This window comes from Nasonia vitripennis, chromosome 1, assembly GCF_009193385.2.
Source record: "Nasonia vitripennis strain AsymCx chromosome 1, Nvit_psr_1.1, whole genome shotgun sequence".
NCBI lineage: Eukaryota > Metazoa > Arthropoda > Insecta > Hymenoptera > Pteromalidae > Nasonia > Nasonia vitripennis.
In genome coordinates, this window is record NC_045757.1 from 18,988,886 (window position 1) to 19,008,815 (window position 19,930).

Consider the following 19,930-nt stretch of genomic DNA (forward strand, 5'->3'; position numbering starts at 1 on the left):
ACCTCGAAAAGGAGCTGCGCGCGGCAGCGGCGACCATATACCGGTCCCGTTAGCTGCTCTTGGAGTCGAGCGGGCCCCGAGCTCTCGGCAGTCTCCTCTTGGCTAGGAAGTCGGGTGCAGGCAGACATAGACACACAGGCGACATGTTGGCGCTTATCCTCGCGGTGGGCCTGGGCCCTCTGCTTTTTCTTCAGACGACAACAGGACAACAGCAGGAGCTTCAGCCGCACGAAGCGACGATGCTCAGCCGGGCCGCGGCGATACTCGGAGTGACGATGCTCCAGCTGCCCATGGGATCGGCTGCTGGGCCCAGATCTGTCAGCAGGTGGGAGACTCACGTTTTTCTTTTGATTGCCATTTGTTTTCGGTATCGTTGTGGGAAAACGGAGAGATAAGGCGGAGATTAGGAAGGACGCCTATCTTATCGGGGAAAGATGGTTGCTAAAAATCGAGCCGATTTCGAAAAAGTTCTGGAACTTTCAGACGTTTTCGGCTGTATAATCAAACGATAAGTATGCACCGCGCCTGACTCGGCTGCTTGTGCCGGACTCGATTCCGGTCTACATAGGCCCGGATACGAAGTACGTGACGAAGCGTTCAGCCCAAAGCTCATATCCAACAGCTGACAATAAACGCACGCGTCACTTTCTATTTTCTACGACAACATGTCGTGTACACTTTCTTCCTCGCGATTTACATCTCGCGACTCTCCTCTCCGCATACGATAAAACGAACATCTTGGTGGAACCTGTACGCGCGAGAAACTAGTTTCCAGGAAATAAAATTACAAAAAGCGCTGATCTAGAGGTAGTGTGGACTTTAGTCCGGTTCTGCTCTCGGGAGGGAATCTTTTAGGCTCGACGATCTTTCAATTGCGGGAGATCCGTTGAGATAGAAAGGACCGCTACTAGTTTGCCGGTTTTGAGACCGGTGACTCGTGCGATCTGCTAGTTTTGCGCGCATAAAGGTTTGCTTTTTCTGAAAATTATCGAGTGCTGCTAAAACAGAGTTTTCAATAAAATGTGTGAAATTTTCAATGTAGGTACGTGCCGAAATGGAAAAAGCAGGCATGCGAAATCCCGGCGACTCAGCATCCGAACTCTCACTACATCTGCGACGAGGCTGGCGAAGTCAAATGTTTACCAGGTAAGATGAATCGTAACTGCTTTGTTTTAAAACAGGATATTTTACAACATCAACGACATTTCTTTAAAAACTTTATCCTTATACCTCTCAGAGGCGCGTTTGCAAAATAATACTCGGAACAGCAATCCCCATATCTCTAGTCGCAGACCGTAATTTGCACGCGCATATTTCTTCGTCTAAAATGAATTATTTGCCTAAATTAGGATGGACCGGGGATCTGTGCGACGTGCCAATTTGCCGGAAAGGATGCGACCCTCTTCAAGGCTACTGCAGGAGACCCGGCGAATGCCGCTGCAAACTTGGCTTCTACGGCGAGCTCTGCGACAAATGCGTCGCCCTACCCGGTTGTCAGCATGGCAGGTATTTTGTTAAAATATTATCTTGAAAAAAAATCGGTCATCCGCAAAGTAACATAGTACTTTCACGTATGACGCGTCTATCTAAAGTCTACGCGAGTTGCTTTTTCCCCCGTTTACAAATTTCTAAATTAGAAATCGTATTTTCTTTTTTCTGCACACGACGTCACACATACTACGTTCATGTACTCGATATAGGTAGAAAGAAAATGTAAGGAACACATTTTGAAAGTCAAACTAATACATTTATATTCTAAAATAGAGTTGCAAATACGCTGTTATCACCCTAGTCAAACGCAGCCGTGCGAGAGTACCCAATTCATTAGACGTACCGCGGTATAATTTACCCTGTGCATACATCGGTAATGTATGCATGGTGTCGAGGATTCCACTGCTACCTCGCGCAACTGTTTATGCAAATACAGTCGGCGACCTTCGTTAGAATTAGATGGAAACTCTTAATGACTTTGCATTCAAAACAACTATTATCTTTTTCAGTCACACATTGCTTTATACCACCAGGAAATAATATAGAAACCGAGCACACACTGTCCTTCTCACATTTCCAATACATCTCGTATCCCTTGCCGCGTACAAAGTACTTCAGTGCACGCCGCTTTCCTCGCAGCTGTCATCCTAGAGCTCTCGTATGGGTATAAACTCGCTGCCTTTAGCCCGCGCAAAAGGTATACATCCTTCGCGTATAACGGTATCGCTGTTCAAACGCGTCGCGTCTCTCGGAATATATCGTTAAAAAAAAGCGGGAAAAATGACGATGCCTTTAGCATCGTCCGCAACAACGGTATTCGCTTTCACCGCGCTCGCGTTTGCGAGCTTTGCTTCAACTGAAGCGCGAAGAGGATCCTGTTTCCTCATATCGGCTTTATGCTGCACTGTGGAGGTGACAGTCGTGACCAGAAATCCGAAAATCCCGTAGCGACTTTCTTATTATATATTTAGCCTTTCTCTTGATGGCTTACGTTTTCTATGGCTGTACGAATAGTTCGTATTTTTTTGTGCGAAGTTATGAGTCATATTGTTTACGAGCGCTTGTGCTTTGCAGGTGTAACGTGAGCTTCGAGTGCGCCTGTGACCCAGGCTGGAAGGGACTGTTCTGCAACGAGCCGATTTGCGCTTCCGATTGCAATCCCAGTCAAGGCTATTGCGACAAACCTGGCGAATGCAAGTGAGTGTTGAGGATGCATTAATGCGCGAATTAAATTTGAAATTTCTAATTGCTTCTAATACTTGAACTCTTACTCAGATGTCGACTTGGCTGGCAAGGACCTATGTGCAAGCAATGCTCCGTTCTACCAGGATGCGTCCATGGAACGTGTCAAGGCCCTCTTGAATGTCGCTGTGAACCGGGATGGACGGGATTCTTATGTTCCACGCGTAAGTATACATTGTTAATTACAGAGTTAAAGTAAGTTTACACAGTTACTGAAAATACTACTGTATCGTTCATCATTAATGCAATCCAAAATGAAAAAAGTGTTTGTTAAAACTAAAAACTCGTAAGCGAATTTACTGCTTGTACAGTGGAGGCGACCATTAATTTTTTTTAATTATGCACCTCCACCAGAGTATACACTCTGAGAGTACACGTAATATATTTTAAGTGTTTGTTCTTTTTGAATCTTGCTCGGAGACCCTCGCGATTTTTATTTTGATAGCGAACAGCGCTGTATCATTCGCCGTACCCCCGAACGCGCGTGTATATCTCACTTTATCATCTCAATAAGAATACGAGAAATGTTACTTTCGCGGAACAGGCTTTAGGTGTGATTATAATAAAATCGTTGCGTCGAGTTACATTCAAAATAAAAATAATATCACGATACCTTTACTCTCGAAAATTCTTCCAAACGAATAACCACAACAACTTTGACTTGCAAAAGTTGAAAAAATTATCGCAAAACCAGAAAACACTTCAAAGTAACGTCGAGCGAAAGATACTCTATACTCGCGCATAAGTCTCTCGTACACAATAAAAAGAAAACAAAATCCAGCTCTATCGCGATGTAAAGTCAATGAAGCGAGTGCTTCCAAGTCACAGCAGACTGCCCCGTCGCCGCCGCTTGCGCGCGCGCGCAAATAAAAGAGTGCTTATGTATTGCGCATCGTCCCGTCTAAAACAGTACGCGCAAGAGTCTAAAGCATCAGTGAACATCAAAGAGCTCTAATTCGCCATGCCCAGCGAAGCATATATCCAGTTTCCTGGATCCATCAGCCAGCGCTCATGTCTCACCTCTCGTTCGTTGTCTTTTTTTGCCTCACATGCACACCGTGTAGCGATCTGCGCACCGGGTTGCAGCCGAGAACACGGCGGCTGTCGCCGGCCCAATAGCTGCAGATGCCGCGTGGGTTACACCGGCCAGAACTGCACCGAGTGCGTGCCGTACCCGGGCTGCGTGCACGGCACCTGCAGGAAGCCCTGGGAGTGCAGATGCATGCCCGGCTGGACCGGTGACCTATGCGACGAACGGCTCACCTACTGCGACAAGCATCCGGACCTGTGCCAGAACAACTCGACTTGCGTCAGCATGACGCCCGAGGCTGGAGATTACAGGTGAGCAACTTGAGACTTAATTGTTCCTCTACTCATATATGATGCACGTTATCGTGTGAAGATTTAAAGCTTCAATGTTGCACGAATTCAAACCGATACATCAATCTCAATCTCGATTTTCTTTTGTGAACCCCAGATGCGTCTGCCCACTTGGTTTCTACGGGCGCCAGTGCGAGAAGGAGACGGAAGTGCCAGCGACCGACCTAATGCCACCCAAACCAGTGGAGCCTCTTGATCTGAGTAGCAGCAGTAGCTCCAAGCCGGAAACCGATGCTGAAACGAGCACTTCCGAAGCAGCTCAGCCTTCGTCTTCTAGCGAGGCGCCGACGTCCGAGGAAACTGCGGAACCTCTTGGCCCGATCGCCATCACCGATCCTCCCGCGGAGACCGACGAACCACTGCAGACGGCCGGCAAGTGGCCCACCGAACCACCCACCGACTCGCCTCTTCTGCAGATCGACGAGGAGAACGAGACATGAGAATCTTGTCCTTCCTCCATAACAACGACTAGTTTCTTTTAATTTAATAGTCGTGCTATATATATATATATATATATATATATATATATATATATATATATATTTATTTATTTATTTATTTATTTATTTATTTATTTATTTAATTGTAACTATTACAAACTTTACTTGTAGTCATGTGATTAGAATTAAATTTTTATATGGAAAAAGCAGTCGTCTGTTATTTTATTAGTTACTTGAAAGTGTGTGACCATCTACAAACAAGCGTTGAGATTATAAAGAGAGGATTATCGCCTTTTCTTAGTGTGATATTTTATAAAAAGCGACTAAATATCATATTGTGCAAGCAAACGCGAGTCTATCATGCAGCTAAAAGCATCTGGCATTTTGAGAACAATTATTTAACGAATTCAAGACAGTAATAGGACTCTATTTGTCTGAGATAGAAGCATATAATCAGCTTATTAAATGCGCTCAACAAATTATTTATTAAACATCAATTTTTTCGTTTACAGAACATCATATTTTAAAATAGTTTTAAAATTACACTATGTATGACAAACTTTTATTTAGAAAATAGTTTTAAGAGTCCATTATTATCGATTTCTTGTACCGACCTTTGCCGTTCATGGTCATTCTACTCATGTATTTAAAACCTGTTAGTTATGGATTATTTCACATTCCATTTATTATGAAGCGGTGTCACGAATTCTACATAAGCAAAAGCAATTTTAGATGTATGATACTTTGCTAGTTCAAATACATAAATCATTTTAGATTTCTTCAACGCCATCGATTGCTGAAAAGTAAAGTAAATACGAATGGTAGACAGTCTACTTTTAAACCTTAAGCGTACAACAACTCTGGTTGAAAAAAAATGTATCTTTCAATAAACCTTAATTAAATTAGTACATCAGAAATCGTGCGAAATTCTGATTGAAACAATGAAATTTATTATTCATGCAATTTTAACATTAGTTAATTTACAACACAGTTTAGCACGTATCCAAGATTGTTATTCTTTAATCAAGGCTCAAGAGTATATTTTACAATCGTACAATCTTCATCATTTATCACTTATCTTCAAAATTAATACTATCCAAAATATTGTAGAATACAGATACTTTTTACGTAGTATCATCACTCGATTTCCTGCGACCATAACAGATTTTGAAAAATTGAAGGTTAGTGGGGCGGAGCAATTTTTAACAAAATCAAGTGTTTGGAGCTCTAAGAAAAGTACAATTTTCATTGTGCTCTTAAGAGCGCCGGAAAATGACACGCTTTTAAACCAAGAGATCGAATTTAATCTAAATTATATTGTTGAACTTTCTAATTCAAAAGAACGACCGAATTGCTTAGTAGTATTTTACGGAAAAGATGAATTTTCATCAAAATTTCGAGTTGTTTTTGAGTTAGCTTGGAAATTAAATTTTTTGGATTTTTCGATGTTAAAAATAAATTGCAATAAACCTCCAGTAATCTATAATTTCAATCCTTTTTTCAACACTTATTTCAATAAAACTCTCGATGCAAATATCAGGCTCTTTCCGAATAAACTTATAGATATGAATGGTTATTTGTTTAACATAACACTTTGTCATAAGCTTCCTATGCTAGTTGTGCGCGAAGGTGATGATTTTTTTTCAGGAGGAAACAAGTTTTATTTTTTTAAAACATTTTCGGAAAAATTCAATGTCACTATTAGATACATAAAAATTTTCGATAATGGGAAATTAAGTATCAGATCTCAAGATATGATGAAGTCTGTACAAACTGGTATAAGTGAAATCACAACATTTCCAATGATGTTAGGTGCAATTTTATACAAATCAAAATTAATAATTGCGAAAGCATTTATGGACGATAATCTTGTGATGATAGCGCCAATTATAAAGAAGTCGAGAGTGAATACTTTCAGCGATTTTTTAAATTATATTTATACTTTCATGATAATTTTGATTTCGTTCATAGTGATTGCGCGATTGCTTAAATTTTCACGAGGACTTTGGACAAAACTGTATATTTATCAAGTAGTCCTGGGATTGTCAGCTATGCATGAGCCTACAGCAAGAGCCGAACAAATTATTTATTTAACATTGATTATGCTTTCCCTAAATTTTTCAAGTGATTTTGTCTCATTTTTCAGTAGCTTCGAAGTTATTCGACAGGAAGAAGTAACGTTTGAAGTTATAAAAGAACTCGATAATCCTACATTTCCCGTGTACATGAATACACTTTTTTTCACCAGCAATGTGCATCTGAAGAATGACGAAATGGTGAACATGTTAATATCAAAAACCACACATGTTACTGAATCCAAAGTCTGCACTGACTATTTGATTGAAAACAGAAATTACACCTGCATTGTACTTGCCAGTTTTGCCAATTTCGTGCTGGACGAATACAGGAATTATGACAGCACACCAATAGTTAGAATCGTATACCCCTCAGTACATACCGACCTATTAGCGTTCGGTTTCAAAATAGGATCACCATACGTTGAAAAGTTTGAGATTCGGATGCAGAATTTTCATGCGATACTACGCATCATTGTTTATATAGATGAGATATGAGTGTAATATGGCAGCGGCATAAACCCGCGCTTTCATTCCTGCGTTGCAAGTCGAGACAACATGCATCTGTGGAAGAAAAAAACTCTAGGAAAATTTTATAAGTTATAAATCTAATGCTCCGCTTTCATCATTAACTCAAATTTAAGCAAATATTCTACATGAGTCCAGCTGCCGGCACGCAAAAGAGGGCTTGCATACTGTATTGCTTAGCGTGACTGGAGGTGAACGACCATTAACTCAACAATTAAAGTTGATAACATCAAGATCACAGTCATCAAGTTTTATTAAACTTTAAATTAAATTCATTATTAAATTCATGTATGCTTAAAAACACACGGCTATCATAAAATGTTATGGATTGTTGGACTAGAATTATCACTTTTTGAAAATTCGTTTAAATATTAAAAAAAAAAGTTTAAAAAATCTATACCGCGATTTGAACCTAAACTAATTCGTCGTCAGCACTAGGCTTTAGACGATTCACCCATTTCTGGATTATTCTTTTCACATTCAAATAGTCCTTATGCTTATTGTGTACGTCTCAAACGTAAACAGAGCGCGTGGGTCATTTGCATGTATAGCAGCCTATATGAGTGGACTTATAAAAGACGGTATTGCTTTTATCGACAACTTTGCGATTTACATGTTCACTGAAAATCGATTGATTTCATAATAAAGTTATATATTCAGATGTGTTAATGGTTTACTTTCTAAATAATATTGTTCGTAAGCAAGAGTTCTTTGGAACTTAGCGGAATGGCAAGTCAGATTACTTGGAAACTTCTGAATTTTAAGTAAAATATAACAAGTTCTTCACAAAAATTGTAAGATTTGTCAATTTATATAAATTTCCCGAATTGTATAAATTTCCGTTTAGCTCTATATACCTGCGTGCAGTACAGTTGCGCTACTGTCGCTTGAAACAAAGTGCATCCTCGGAAGGACGCAGATGCTTGCCCCCGCCATTTTGCCACCCATCTGCGCCTTTTCCAAATTTCCAATACGTGCAGCTGGCTGCAGGATGGGGTATAAATGGGAGACGTCCAGCGCCTAGAAAATCAGTACTCGGTAGTCCGAGGCAGGCTGTGCTTGCATACTGCACTGCACAGCCTGCCTGTCGGACTACCGCTTGCTCGACCAACTTTCAACATCTCGACGCTGCAGTTTACGACGTCGCTGCATCATTTTCATGAACACGGCCATCCCGCTGCTATTCAATTTGGTGAGTAAACTTTGAATATTCTTATTTGCACTGCTCGTTCGTCCAAAAAATCGTAGCGCTTTTGCTTCATTAAAATGAACATTGGCTTTCAAACGAATCATAGTATCACAGTAAAGTTGAAAGTTATTGCTTAAAATATTCTCAAACTAAAATATCAGTGAAACCGCGTGCTGTCTAAAAACAAAATCTCCAGCGATAATGAGATCTCAAAATAGAACTTTTGTGCAACTATAACGAATGCAGTGTAGTTAAAACGTATACTTTTTTGTGACTAGATTTACAGCTTGATCCGTGCCTTTTTATCGTTAAATTAAATCTTCTTCTATCAACTGATGTTCATTTTAAACAAAATAACGGAATTACTCTAGTCATTTTAACGATAAAAATGTATTTTTTATTTTGCAGAGCCTTAATTTCCGTGATACACCGATATTTCCCCCATCTAAAAATCTGGGCAAATGCTGCGCGGCGTTCGTTCTTATTGCGAAAATAAGTCAAAAGCAAGAAAATCAAAAAGTTTGGCCAGGACCTCTCATTAAATTGTTCTTGCGGCGGATGCTTTTTCCATTAAGCTACAGAGCCCTTCCGGAACCGACCATGGAAACGCCAGGGGGGCTGGAATTGGAGAGTGGTGACCGCTCCCCGCCCCTCCCTTTCCAGAGCCCTTACCTGGCGTTGAGGGATATGGAAGACAGTTGTGATTTGTTTAAGGCACTTAGGTTAGTGTTTTTAATGTATTGGAAATAAACGGAAAGTAAGGCACTGTTTGGAAGACTTGAACGGCCGGAAACCGAAAGTTGAAAGCTCCATGCAGGAATCGAACCTGCAACTCTTCCGCTTGCGCATTTAAGAGGTGTGAGGATTTACTCCACTTAGCCGCGCCCGACCGATCAACAAAAGTCAAAATAAGCCTCTTGTTCGAACTCGCAGCTGTGATTGATACGTAAACATCGAGTGTCGCGGCGAAGACGGTCAGCGCGCTGTCTGCTACACCGAGCCCTGCGAGTCGCGCGAGGCCCCGCGCTCCGCTTCGGCATCCCCACTCTGCCGCTTGTCCGACTCCCGATCTCGTGTGTTTATATAGAGCGACGCTGGCTATTATTTCAGATCAACTGTTTTTTGAATAAATGTTAAACTGCAGAAAAATTTAATTGTCTTATTGACTCAATACAACCTTACCTTTCCTATACTTACATTCATCTCATGGAAATGCTTTTCAATCGCTATGATTGTTTTAAACATTGATTACATGATTTGCAAAAATAATAGTGACGAACGAGCAGATTCGATCAAAATTTTAAAGCGAAACAAGAGAAAAGCAAAAGCATAGTAAAGCGAGCGCATCAAGGGCACATGCAAGTGCCGCACCGAAAGGATATTGTCACGATGCCCTACTGAAAATTATCGCGTGAGTAATCGCGCGATTTCTCGCGACAGTTTATCGATTTTTGAACGACGCGAATACTCGCGCGATATACAAATATACAATTTTTTTTTTATTTACATTGAAAAATGCATTTAATTAAATTGTACTGAAACAGAGGGACATTAAGAATAAATCATGTTCTGGTTGTAATATAAAATGTAACTTTATTAATTTTACATGTAACACTAATTAACATTTCATTGTTATATTCGAATTTTAGGTAGAACAAAACCTTTTTATTGTAATTATCATTAAATTAATAAGGAACTGATTTTAATTTATGATTCATAAATAAAGAACGTAAAGGAAACGTAAAGATAATATTTTATCACAAATTCTTTTAATGATTATACTTTGATAACAGGTAAGGACAAGAAACGATTAAAATGATAAAAATGCTAAAATCCATTTAGGTTAACAATAATGCCTCTGCTCAAATAATTTTTAATCATTTTAATCAGTTCTCCAACTGCCTATCAAAGTATTGTGATTTTTTCATTTTTGTAATCCTAAACTTACAAAACGTCAATTTTTGACTAGGGTTCTTCGACTAGTGAACCTCGAAACAAAAAGTTTATATTTTAATTGAAATCACTACTAGAAAGTAAGAAATGTGACTGAACTCATGTTATATTTTTGATTTTTAGTAGTGATCTCTACTAGGACTAGCGTTTCTTCGACTAGTTGATCTTGAAACAAAATAATATACTTCGATTTAAATAGCTCCTATAAAATAAGAAACTTAACTGAATACAGATGACATTTTAAAAAAGAAAATCTGTTAAATAAGATTAATCTCTGACGTTATATCTTAAACGTCTTTGAGCGTTGACATTTGGTAGCTGAAATTTATTTTTCTCTGCAGCACGCAGATCTCTTATTTTATGTCTCAAAACATGAGTTGCCCGTAGCAAATAAGATGCTTTCTCGTCACTTGGATACTTGTGGTTATTAAGAAAGTCATTGTAGAGGCCTAGAAAAAACATTATTTGTAATGGTTATTGATATTTAAAATTATGAATAGAGGAGATTAAATAATTGATCGATAATTTTCTGTTAAAAAATAGGCGATGAAATTATTTAACTTAATTTAATTATAATTATTTAACTTAATTTGATTATAATTATTTAATTTAATTTAATTATAATTTCATGGACTATTTTTTAAGATAAATTAATTGATCAATTATTTAACCTGCAAAGAAAATGAATTACTGCATACTTATTAGCAATCGTAATATATCTTTTTCAATTAACTTCACTGGTGACCTGTTAGGAATATTCTCCACCCCTCGGGTCAAGTCCAATGCTCTGTTACATAAATTCCTTTCTCCCCAAATAAGCACAGCCAATTCTATCAGGAATACTTGTGGCTTATGCCTTTGCAAAAGTTCCCACTGCAGTAAATTAACAGATATATCCTCTCCAAGGTACAGCTATAAAATATATAAATTTAATTAATAAATTGCATAAATAATTGTTATTATATAATTATATAATATTAAAATTTACCTCATTTCCAAATGCTATATTATATCGCCTCCGCATTTCTCGATTACCAGGTTCTCCTCTCTTAGCGTAGTATTCCACGCAATTTTTGACATATTCTGTCATTTTATAATACTTGATACGTCTTGGCCCTACGAAAACATACAAATTACATGAGTAATGAATTGAATATATCAATCATAATAAATTTAAAATATATTAAATTACATTTACATACTTGGTTCATTCTGAGGTGGCGACTGGTGTCCATTTTGAGGCTGCTCTCTATTTACTGGATCTTGAACTTCTATTATATCTTCATTTTGAATCGGTAGCTGTTCTTGATCTGCTGCGTCTTGGGGTTCTCCATCAATTTCATTTCGTATTGGTGGCTGTGGTACATCACCTGGTGCATCTCGGGAATCCCTAACCTCATTTCGCACTGGTGGCTGCCGTTCACCTGGTGCATCTTGTGGTTGTATCACCTGACTTCGTGAAGGAGATGGCGTAAACAAAGGTCGACCAGGTGGTGGTGTGTGTTCAGGTGATATATTTTCAGATAAGTTTGGAGATGGTGTATTCCTTCGTGGTGTACTTTTTTGAGATTCAGGTGAAAAGCTTTGAATTGGTGATAACTGACCATCTGGATTATTTGAAGATTCTTGAGGTTGCTTGTATTTATAAAACAAGTCGAGACGCAGTGAATCATATGATTCTGTTTCTGATTCAGATGATGACGGTGATATAGTTGGTTTTTTGGATTGTGGTACTTTGACATAAGAACCAGATGCCTGTGGTGGCTTTGAATTCACATCGCCTGGTTTTGACATTTTTCTCTTTCGAGTTGCAAGTAGCGATGGTGATTCTGGGGAGGATGGCTGATCGGTTATCATATTATTTTCGGATGCCAATTTTTCTAAAACTACTACTGCACTTTTCATTACTGAGGAAGTACCAGAATTTGCTGTCACATTATTTTCTTCAAGATCACGAAATGGTGGTACTTCGAAATAGTTATCTATTCTCTTCAAAACGTTTTTGGCTCTTTCATTATTAATTTTTTTGCTTTGTGATGTGTTTTGCTATAAACAAACAATAATTAAAAAATATAAAAGTCATCTAAACATGTTGTTACACTAATAATAATATTTACTAATACATAAATGAATGAAGAAATTTTGAGGTTAAATGTGACTTTTTTGTTTTTAATAAATTCTTTCTAATACTATGTGGTGCCATGGTATCGCGTGGACAGTGCCTAAATATTTAAAACAGTATATGAAATGTCACTATGGTACGATAGACGCAAAGGGAGATTAAATCCGGTGAAAGTGAAAGTAATAACACCTTATATTAGTATACAAAATATCTTTTCATTTTAATTTATTTAAATAATATTTTATTCGAATTTAATTTATCATGATTTAAGGAGGTTCTAGTGGTATTCCCAAGTCAAACGAATGAATGCAAAAAATATATTATAAAAATGTTATCAGTAGTGAGTAAACAATGTTTATTGAGCTTATTGATTAATTTTTCGATAAAAGAAAACAGTTGTCATAGTTTTGGTCGTCATTCAAAGAACTTTTTTATACTAATAAATTGCTCATATGACTAGGAAGTCACGATTTGAGGTTAGAATAGTGTACACTTTTGCCTTTCCCAGTGAATATCTTTTTAAAACATTCAGCTTCGTAGACTTTTCTTTGGATAATCTAAAAGTACATAACGAGAACATTTATGTCCTCGTTTTTCAATCTGATCTTAACTTTTTGTAAAAAGTAATCTTAATATTACTGCTCGGAATCATGCTAGTGCCATATGAGCCCGTGTTAAATACGCAATATTGAACGACTATTTTCTCTGAAATTTTATCGGCGACCGATATTTAAAAAAATACTATAATATTCTTTGTAACTTTAAGAACAATAATATACATTTTTAATAACTTTCCTAACTTTTTGCCCTAATGCTACAACCTCCTTAAAAGTGGTTTGTCCCCTTAAATGAGTAAACATTAAAATGCTTATAGCTGTTTTTCATGTGCCCATCAGGCCTTACAAAATTTATTTTTGAGTGATTTTTGGACCAATGGAAATCAATATATTAAATTTCATTGATATCTCAAAGGTATTTAATTAACGAAGGTACTACTTTAATGAGATGTCATATAAAATGCAATACACTTGTAACCATCGTAATTCCTATCATATTTCTCATTGCATAACTACACAAATATAATATTTAATAATGGCAACCTTCAAACACAGAATTTCGAGGCGATAAGCATGTGTGTATTTATTATTTAAAAGCCAAGAATGCACAAGGTAAAAAATGTGAGTTAATCAGCGTGGCTCCGACCACCTTTTAATTAAAACAAATTTAAACGTTATTCAAATCTACTATTTTAATTACTAGAAATTTCATATGTCTTTGCGGTGTCATAAAATATTCAATTTGTTTTAGTTTAATGCTCGTAATTTTATCATCATTCCAATTGACTATTTTTAACTAAAATATCATTAACAAGGAATAAAAAAAAACACGTGTAATACAAATTCTATATTAAAATAAAAAATTTACCGAGCACTGAGAAGGATCTTCAAAACTGGATTGTGAGTTCATACATTTTGGTGTAGCAAATCTTTTCCTTCCGTCACCGTCAGCTTTTCTTTTCAAATCAATATCATCCTGTGTAACTGCAAAAAAAAATAAATTTTAATAAACATAAAAGTAAACATACACGCAATACACAACTTATTATATTTATATACATAAAAGTTATAGCTTACCTCCCAAATACAAAATAACTAATCTTGACAATATCGGATTTCCATTTTTGTGATTTTCAGGATTTGCTTGAGCGAAATACCACTTTGCACTAACAAAATCCTTTTCATCTTTTGGACGGAAGGGAACAATTTGTGGTACTCCATTAGGTAGCATGACTTTTGATGAAATATCAGAAACTTTCAAACAAGTTTCTACTTTACTTTTATGGAATCTTACCCAAGCGAATTCCATAGCTACAGATTAGCATAAATATTTACTTCAGAGGATTATATTTTTTTTTCAAATAAAACGTACACCATGCACAAATAAACTTTTTCTTTCAAACTATGCAATTACACATGTGTACAATACGCACTTAACGTTTTTAACATTTTCAATATAGGATATATATACATATAATACTTTGCTTTATATATTATAAATTAATATAATAAATTTGATTCAAGTTTATAATAAATTTAACGTTTTAGATTTAAGGTTTTTAACGTTTGAGATGTTTATGATGTTATACATTATATATGATATAATAATAACATGGTCACATTGTTTGCCACCTTAAAAAATACTTAGGGTCATAATAATAAAAGGTGTGTTCAATATTCCATGAGCGCTGCAGTCGCTTGGTTTGGAGTATATGTTAAACGGTTTACATATATTCCGTTCTCGTTTCTAAAGCATTCATTAACTCAAACAGAAGTCCAAAAATCTGCAAAGCATGTGATTAAAGTTGTAAATGCTCCATCATTAATAAAATTGCTCACCTCTCAGTCCAAATGCCACGTTTACAAATTTAAAAACTCGGAATTTTCCTTGTCTTATACGTATAAGGAACAGGCACTTGAATACGTCTGAACATATCTGCAATAGAATGTATACATCTATGCTCTATATATACATGTATATATATATATATATATATATATATATATATATATATATATATATATATATATATATATATATATATATATATAAGACTACATATATACATACACACGTATAATAGTTGTATACATATTTCTATGGATAACCTATGAAAGTGTACAAATAAAAAACTTATTATAAATAAAAACTTATTAGAATAATATTGTTTAATAAGTTGTATAAAAGTTGTATTGTAAATGTAGTACAATAGTAATAAATAAAGTATTCTGATAAAAAATTTATTAAGAATGTCCGCAACTAAAAGAAAACAGTATTTGTTTGATAAAGACGTACCACTTAGTAAATATGCTTTAAGTGAACTTAAAAAAATTTTGAAAAGAGAGAAGGTATGTTAGATAGTTTTATAATTATTAATCTACACGTATCAATAAATTTTTTAATATCATTAATTTTGTAATTGATTTTGTAGTTACAAAACAACGAATTGCTGTCTTGCAGTAGTAGGAATATAAGTGACCAAAGTAATCCTCATGTTTTATTGGATGAAACGGACAATGATGTAATATCATTAGCATTAGACGAGTCTGTATCGGCTAATCAAAATCCTATCACATCGGAGCAACAATTACTGATTAATGTAAGTTCTGAATAATTGATATTTCTATTTTTGAATTTGTTTTTATTTTTAAGTAAACATGTTAATAGTCTCATTTAATTAATTTTTATTTACAGAATAATTCTAGTTTTGCCTGGAGTGACTTATTAAGTGATGATGAAGAACTACAACTACCTTCATGTACAAAGTCAACATCAAATAGTATACGAGAACTTATAAATAATGAGGAATTCTTCAATGTGTTGTCGTTGAATGTGCAAAAAAGCCAAGCTGAATTATTACTGATGTTATTGAAATTTTCAATAGCAAACACCTTATCAATGACAGGTATTTCTAATTTGTTTAAACTAATTAATCTAGTATGTGGCAGCGCTGTAGTACCTGAAACTCGATATAAAATTGACAAATTGTTTGATGATGACATTATTACACTACATGGGGTATGTCCTGCATGTACAAATTATATTGGAACATTTCAAGATTTTAATTATGTAGTAAATTGTGCAAATTGTGACAAACCTGTAAATATGTCAAATCCATCAAGTCAGTGTTATTTTGCTATATTTGATCCGTCAAATGCAATACAGGATTATATAGAAACTAATAAAAATTATTATGATTATGTTGTAAAAGAAAGAGAGCATGAAAAAAATCATATAAAAGATATATACGATGGTGTTCTGTATAGAAAATTTGTTCAAAGTTTGAAAGATTCTGATCGCCACTCGTATGCTACAGTAATATTTAACACAGACGGAGCACCAGTTTTCGAATCGTCTACTTATTCTATATGGCCTATATATTTGATTCTTAATGAGATTCCTATACAGAGCAGAATGAAAAGTGCGATCACTGCTGGACTATGGTTTGGCAAAGATAAACCAATAATGAGCGTTTTCTTGGATGCATTCGTAAATATGATAAATGATTTATCAACAGTGGGTGTGGGTATACCCTGTATGATAAAAAATGAACGACGTAACCTGAAAATTTTTGCATTGGTTGCTTCTGTGGATACTGTAGCTAGAGCACCAATGAATGGACCAAGTCAATTTAATGCAAGATATGGTTGTGATTGGTGTACACATAAAGGGCAATATTTTCAAGGAAGCATGCGATATCCTTTTCGGATTCCATTACCAAAAAATAGAGATCATGATACTACAATCAAACATGCAGCAGAGGCAATTGAAACAGGTAAACGTGTTTTTGGAATCGTAACTGCTTCTCCTCTTTTAAATTTGAAGAAGTTTGATATTATAGAAGGTTTTACGCCTGACTACATGCACTGCTATGTAGCAGGTGTTGCAAAACAATTTACTACATATATATTGAGACATTTAAGAAAAGCCGATATCCAGTATATTAATCAGTTACTTGAAGCAATCCGTGCTCCTCACCAAATAGGTCGATTAACAAGATCTCTAAAAAATAGAAAATACTGGAAAGCTCGAGAATATGAAAACTGGCTTTTGTACTATAGTATTCCTGTTTTAAGTGCAGTTTTGGATAATGCAAGGATTTTAAAACACTGGGCTCTTTTAGTAGATGCTTTACACATATGCTTAGGAACAAATATTACGTATACTGAATTGAATCGAGCGAATGAAATGCTACATGAATTTGTATCGAAAGCCGAAGATCTGTACTCTTTAACTTCATTAACATATAATGTACACCAGTTACTTCATTTGCCTACGAGTGTGTACAATTGGGGGCCATTGTATTCACATTCGACATATCCTTTTGAATCAGCAAATTGTAAATTGCTGCAGGCCATTCATTGTGCTAAGGGTGTTATCTTACAAATAGCAAGATATGACAAAATTCAAAGAGCAATACAAATGTTGTCTAACAGTATATATAAAATATCTAGCATTAATTATTTAGGTAAAGGAAAAAGTGCCAATAACGACACACTTGAGAAATTTGGTATATCAAAAGATGCACGAGTTTTTCACAAAATTATTTATAAAGGATGTTTGTTTATGACTTCAAAAAAAAAAAATGCTCGATCATGCAATTACTTTGCACAACTTGACACTGGGGAATACGTAGAAATAAAATATTTCCTAATCAACGATAAAAGTAATCAAGAATTGACTATTTGTCAGCTAATTAAGACAAAGCCTAATAAGTATTCATCATTTGTACAAGAAGTGTTAGAATTTTCAAACGAATTATGTATTAATACAACCAAAATATCAGCAACCTGTGTATTTATTGAAATAGAAACTAAAATGTACATAATTGCAGTGCCGAATCAACTATTTTATTAATAACGATCATTATGTGTTACTTAATAAATATTTCTGTGTATATATGTATATATATGTAAATTACAATATTGTAAATATAATTTTGTACTCAGCATTATATAAAGATAAATAAAAAAATAGTATATATGTATATATGCATAGTAATAAATCATTTGAATTGTAATATTGTTTCCTATCCAGAACACAAATATAAAAATATAAATATAAACAAAATTAAAAATTCGTATATCGCGCGAGTAATCGCGCGAGTATTCATGTAGTTTAAAAATTGATAAACTATCGCGAGTAATCGCGCGATTATTCAAGCGAGAACTCGCGCGATTTCTCACCCGATTATTTTCAGTAGGGTGATGCTACAGTTCAGAAAACTACTTTTTTTAACTTTGCTTTACTCTAAATTAGAGGCATGGATTCGGTGACTGTTTGATTGGAATGCGTTAAAAAATATATTTATAAAAAGTTCCATCACTGATTTCGGAAGAATCGCAGTTCTCCCCTGTAATAAAAAAGTTGCTTTCTTCGTATGGCTGGCCAATATGAGCCGCTCATATTATAATATGCATTGCTTAGCGTGACTGCAGGCGGACAACCATTTACTCAACAATTAAAGTTGATAACATCAAGTTCACAGTCATCAAGTTTAATAATTCACGTGTGCTCGAAAACACGCGGCTATCATAAAATGGTGATGACTGTTGGACTAGAATTATCGTTTTTGAAAATTTGTTTAAATATTTAAAAGAAAAAGTTTAACAAATCTATACCGCGATTTGAACCTAAACTAATTCGTCGTCAGCACTAGGCTTTAGACGATTCACCCATTTCTGGATTATTCTTTTCACATTCAAATAGTCCTTATGCTTATTGTGTACGTCTCAAACGTAAACAGAGCGCGTGGGTCATTTGCATGTAAGCAGCCTATATGAGTGGACTTATGAAAGAAGGTATTGCTTTTATCGACACCTTTGCGATTGACAAATGTCTTCAATAGTTATACATTTTTACCATCACAAGTATAATTTTCATTATACTCTTAAGAGCGACAGAAAATGACACGCTTTTAAACCAAGAGATCGAATTTAATCTAAATTATATTGTTGAACTTTCTAATTCAAAAGAACGACCGAATTGCTTAGTAGTATTTCACGGAAAAGATGAATTTTCATCAAAATTTCGAGTTGTTTTTGAGTTAGCTTGGAAATTAAATTTTTTGGATTTTTCGATGTTAAAAATAAATTGTAATAAACCTCCAGTAATCTATAATTTCAATCCTTTTTTCAACACTTATTTCAATAAAACTCTCGATGCAAATATCAGGCTCTTTCCGAATAAACTTATAGATATGAATGGTTATTTGTTTAACATAACACTTTGTCATAAGCTTCCTATGCTAGTTGTGCGCGAAGGTGATGATTTTTTTTCAGGAGGAAACAAGTTTTATTTTTTTAAAACATTTTCGGAAAAATTCAATGTCACTATTAGATACATAAAAATTTTCGATAATGGGAAATTAAGTATCAGATCTCAAGATATGATGAAGTCTGTACAAACTGGTATAAGTGAAATCACAACATTTCCAATGATGTTAGGTGCAATTTTATACAAATCAAAATTAATAATTGCGAAAGCATTTATGGACGATAATCTTGTGATGATAGCGCCAATTATAAAGAAGTCGAGAATGAATACTTTCAGCGATTTTTTAAATTATATTTATACTTTCATGATAATTTTGATTTCGTTCATAGTGATTGCGCGATTGCTTAAATTTTCACGAGGACTTTGGACAAAACTGTATATTTATCAAGTAGTCCTGGGATTGTCAGCTATGCATGAGCCTACAGCAAGAGCCGAACAAATTATTTATTTAACATCGATTATGCTTTCCCTAAATTTTTCAAGTGATTTTGTCTCATTTTTCAGTAGCTTCGAAGTTATTCGACAGGAAGAAGTAACGTTTGAAGTTATAAAAGAACTCGATAATCCTACATTTCCCGTGTACATGAATACACTTTTTTCACCAGCAATGTGCATCTGAAGAATGACGAAATGGTGAACATGTTAATATCAAAAACCACACATGTTACTGAATCCA

General features: G+C 35.3%; 3 protein-coding genes across 3 annotated transcripts; 2 read left to right on the top strand and 1 right to left on the bottom strand.

Moving 5' to 3' along the window:
- On the top strand, positions 1-5,905 carry LOC100114201 (delta-like protein 1). The gene is made up of 7 exons (XM_001599026.5): positions 1-325; positions 1,043-1,146; positions 1,350-1,506; positions 2,566-2,688; positions 2,767-2,897; positions 3,798-4,074; positions 4,211-5,905. The coding sequence occupies exons 1-7, from the start codon at positions 144-146 to the stop codon at positions 4,551-4,553; spliced, it is 1,317 nt and encodes a 438-aa protein (XP_001599076.1). The 5' UTR covers positions 1-143; the 3' UTR covers positions 4,554-5,905.
- Positions 5,906-10,091: 4,186 nt separating this feature from the next.
- LOC103316414 lies at positions 10,092-14,556 on the bottom strand. The gene is made up of 6 exons (XM_031929618.2): positions 14,055-14,556; positions 13,846-13,961; positions 11,501-12,344; positions 11,287-11,414; positions 10,997-11,210; positions 10,092-10,747 (listed from the first exon to the last, which is right to left on the bottom strand). Exons 1-6 carry the CDS (start codon positions 14,284-14,286, stop codon positions 10,566-10,568), a joined length of 1,716 nt encoding a protein of 571 aa, XP_031785478.1. The 5' UTR covers positions 14,287-14,556; the 3' UTR covers positions 10,092-10,565.
- A 532-nt stretch (positions 14,557-15,088) lies between these two features.
- On the top strand, positions 15,089-17,862 carry LOC116417263. The gene is made up of 3 exons (XM_031929606.2): positions 15,089-15,326; positions 15,410-15,577; positions 15,673-17,862. The coding sequence occupies exons 1-3, from the start codon at positions 15,228-15,230 to the stop codon at positions 17,833-17,835; spliced, it is 2,430 nt and encodes an 809-aa protein (XP_031785466.1). The 5' UTR covers positions 15,089-15,227; the 3' UTR covers positions 17,836-17,862.
- The last annotated feature ends 2,068 nt before the right edge of the window (positions 17,863-19,930 follow it).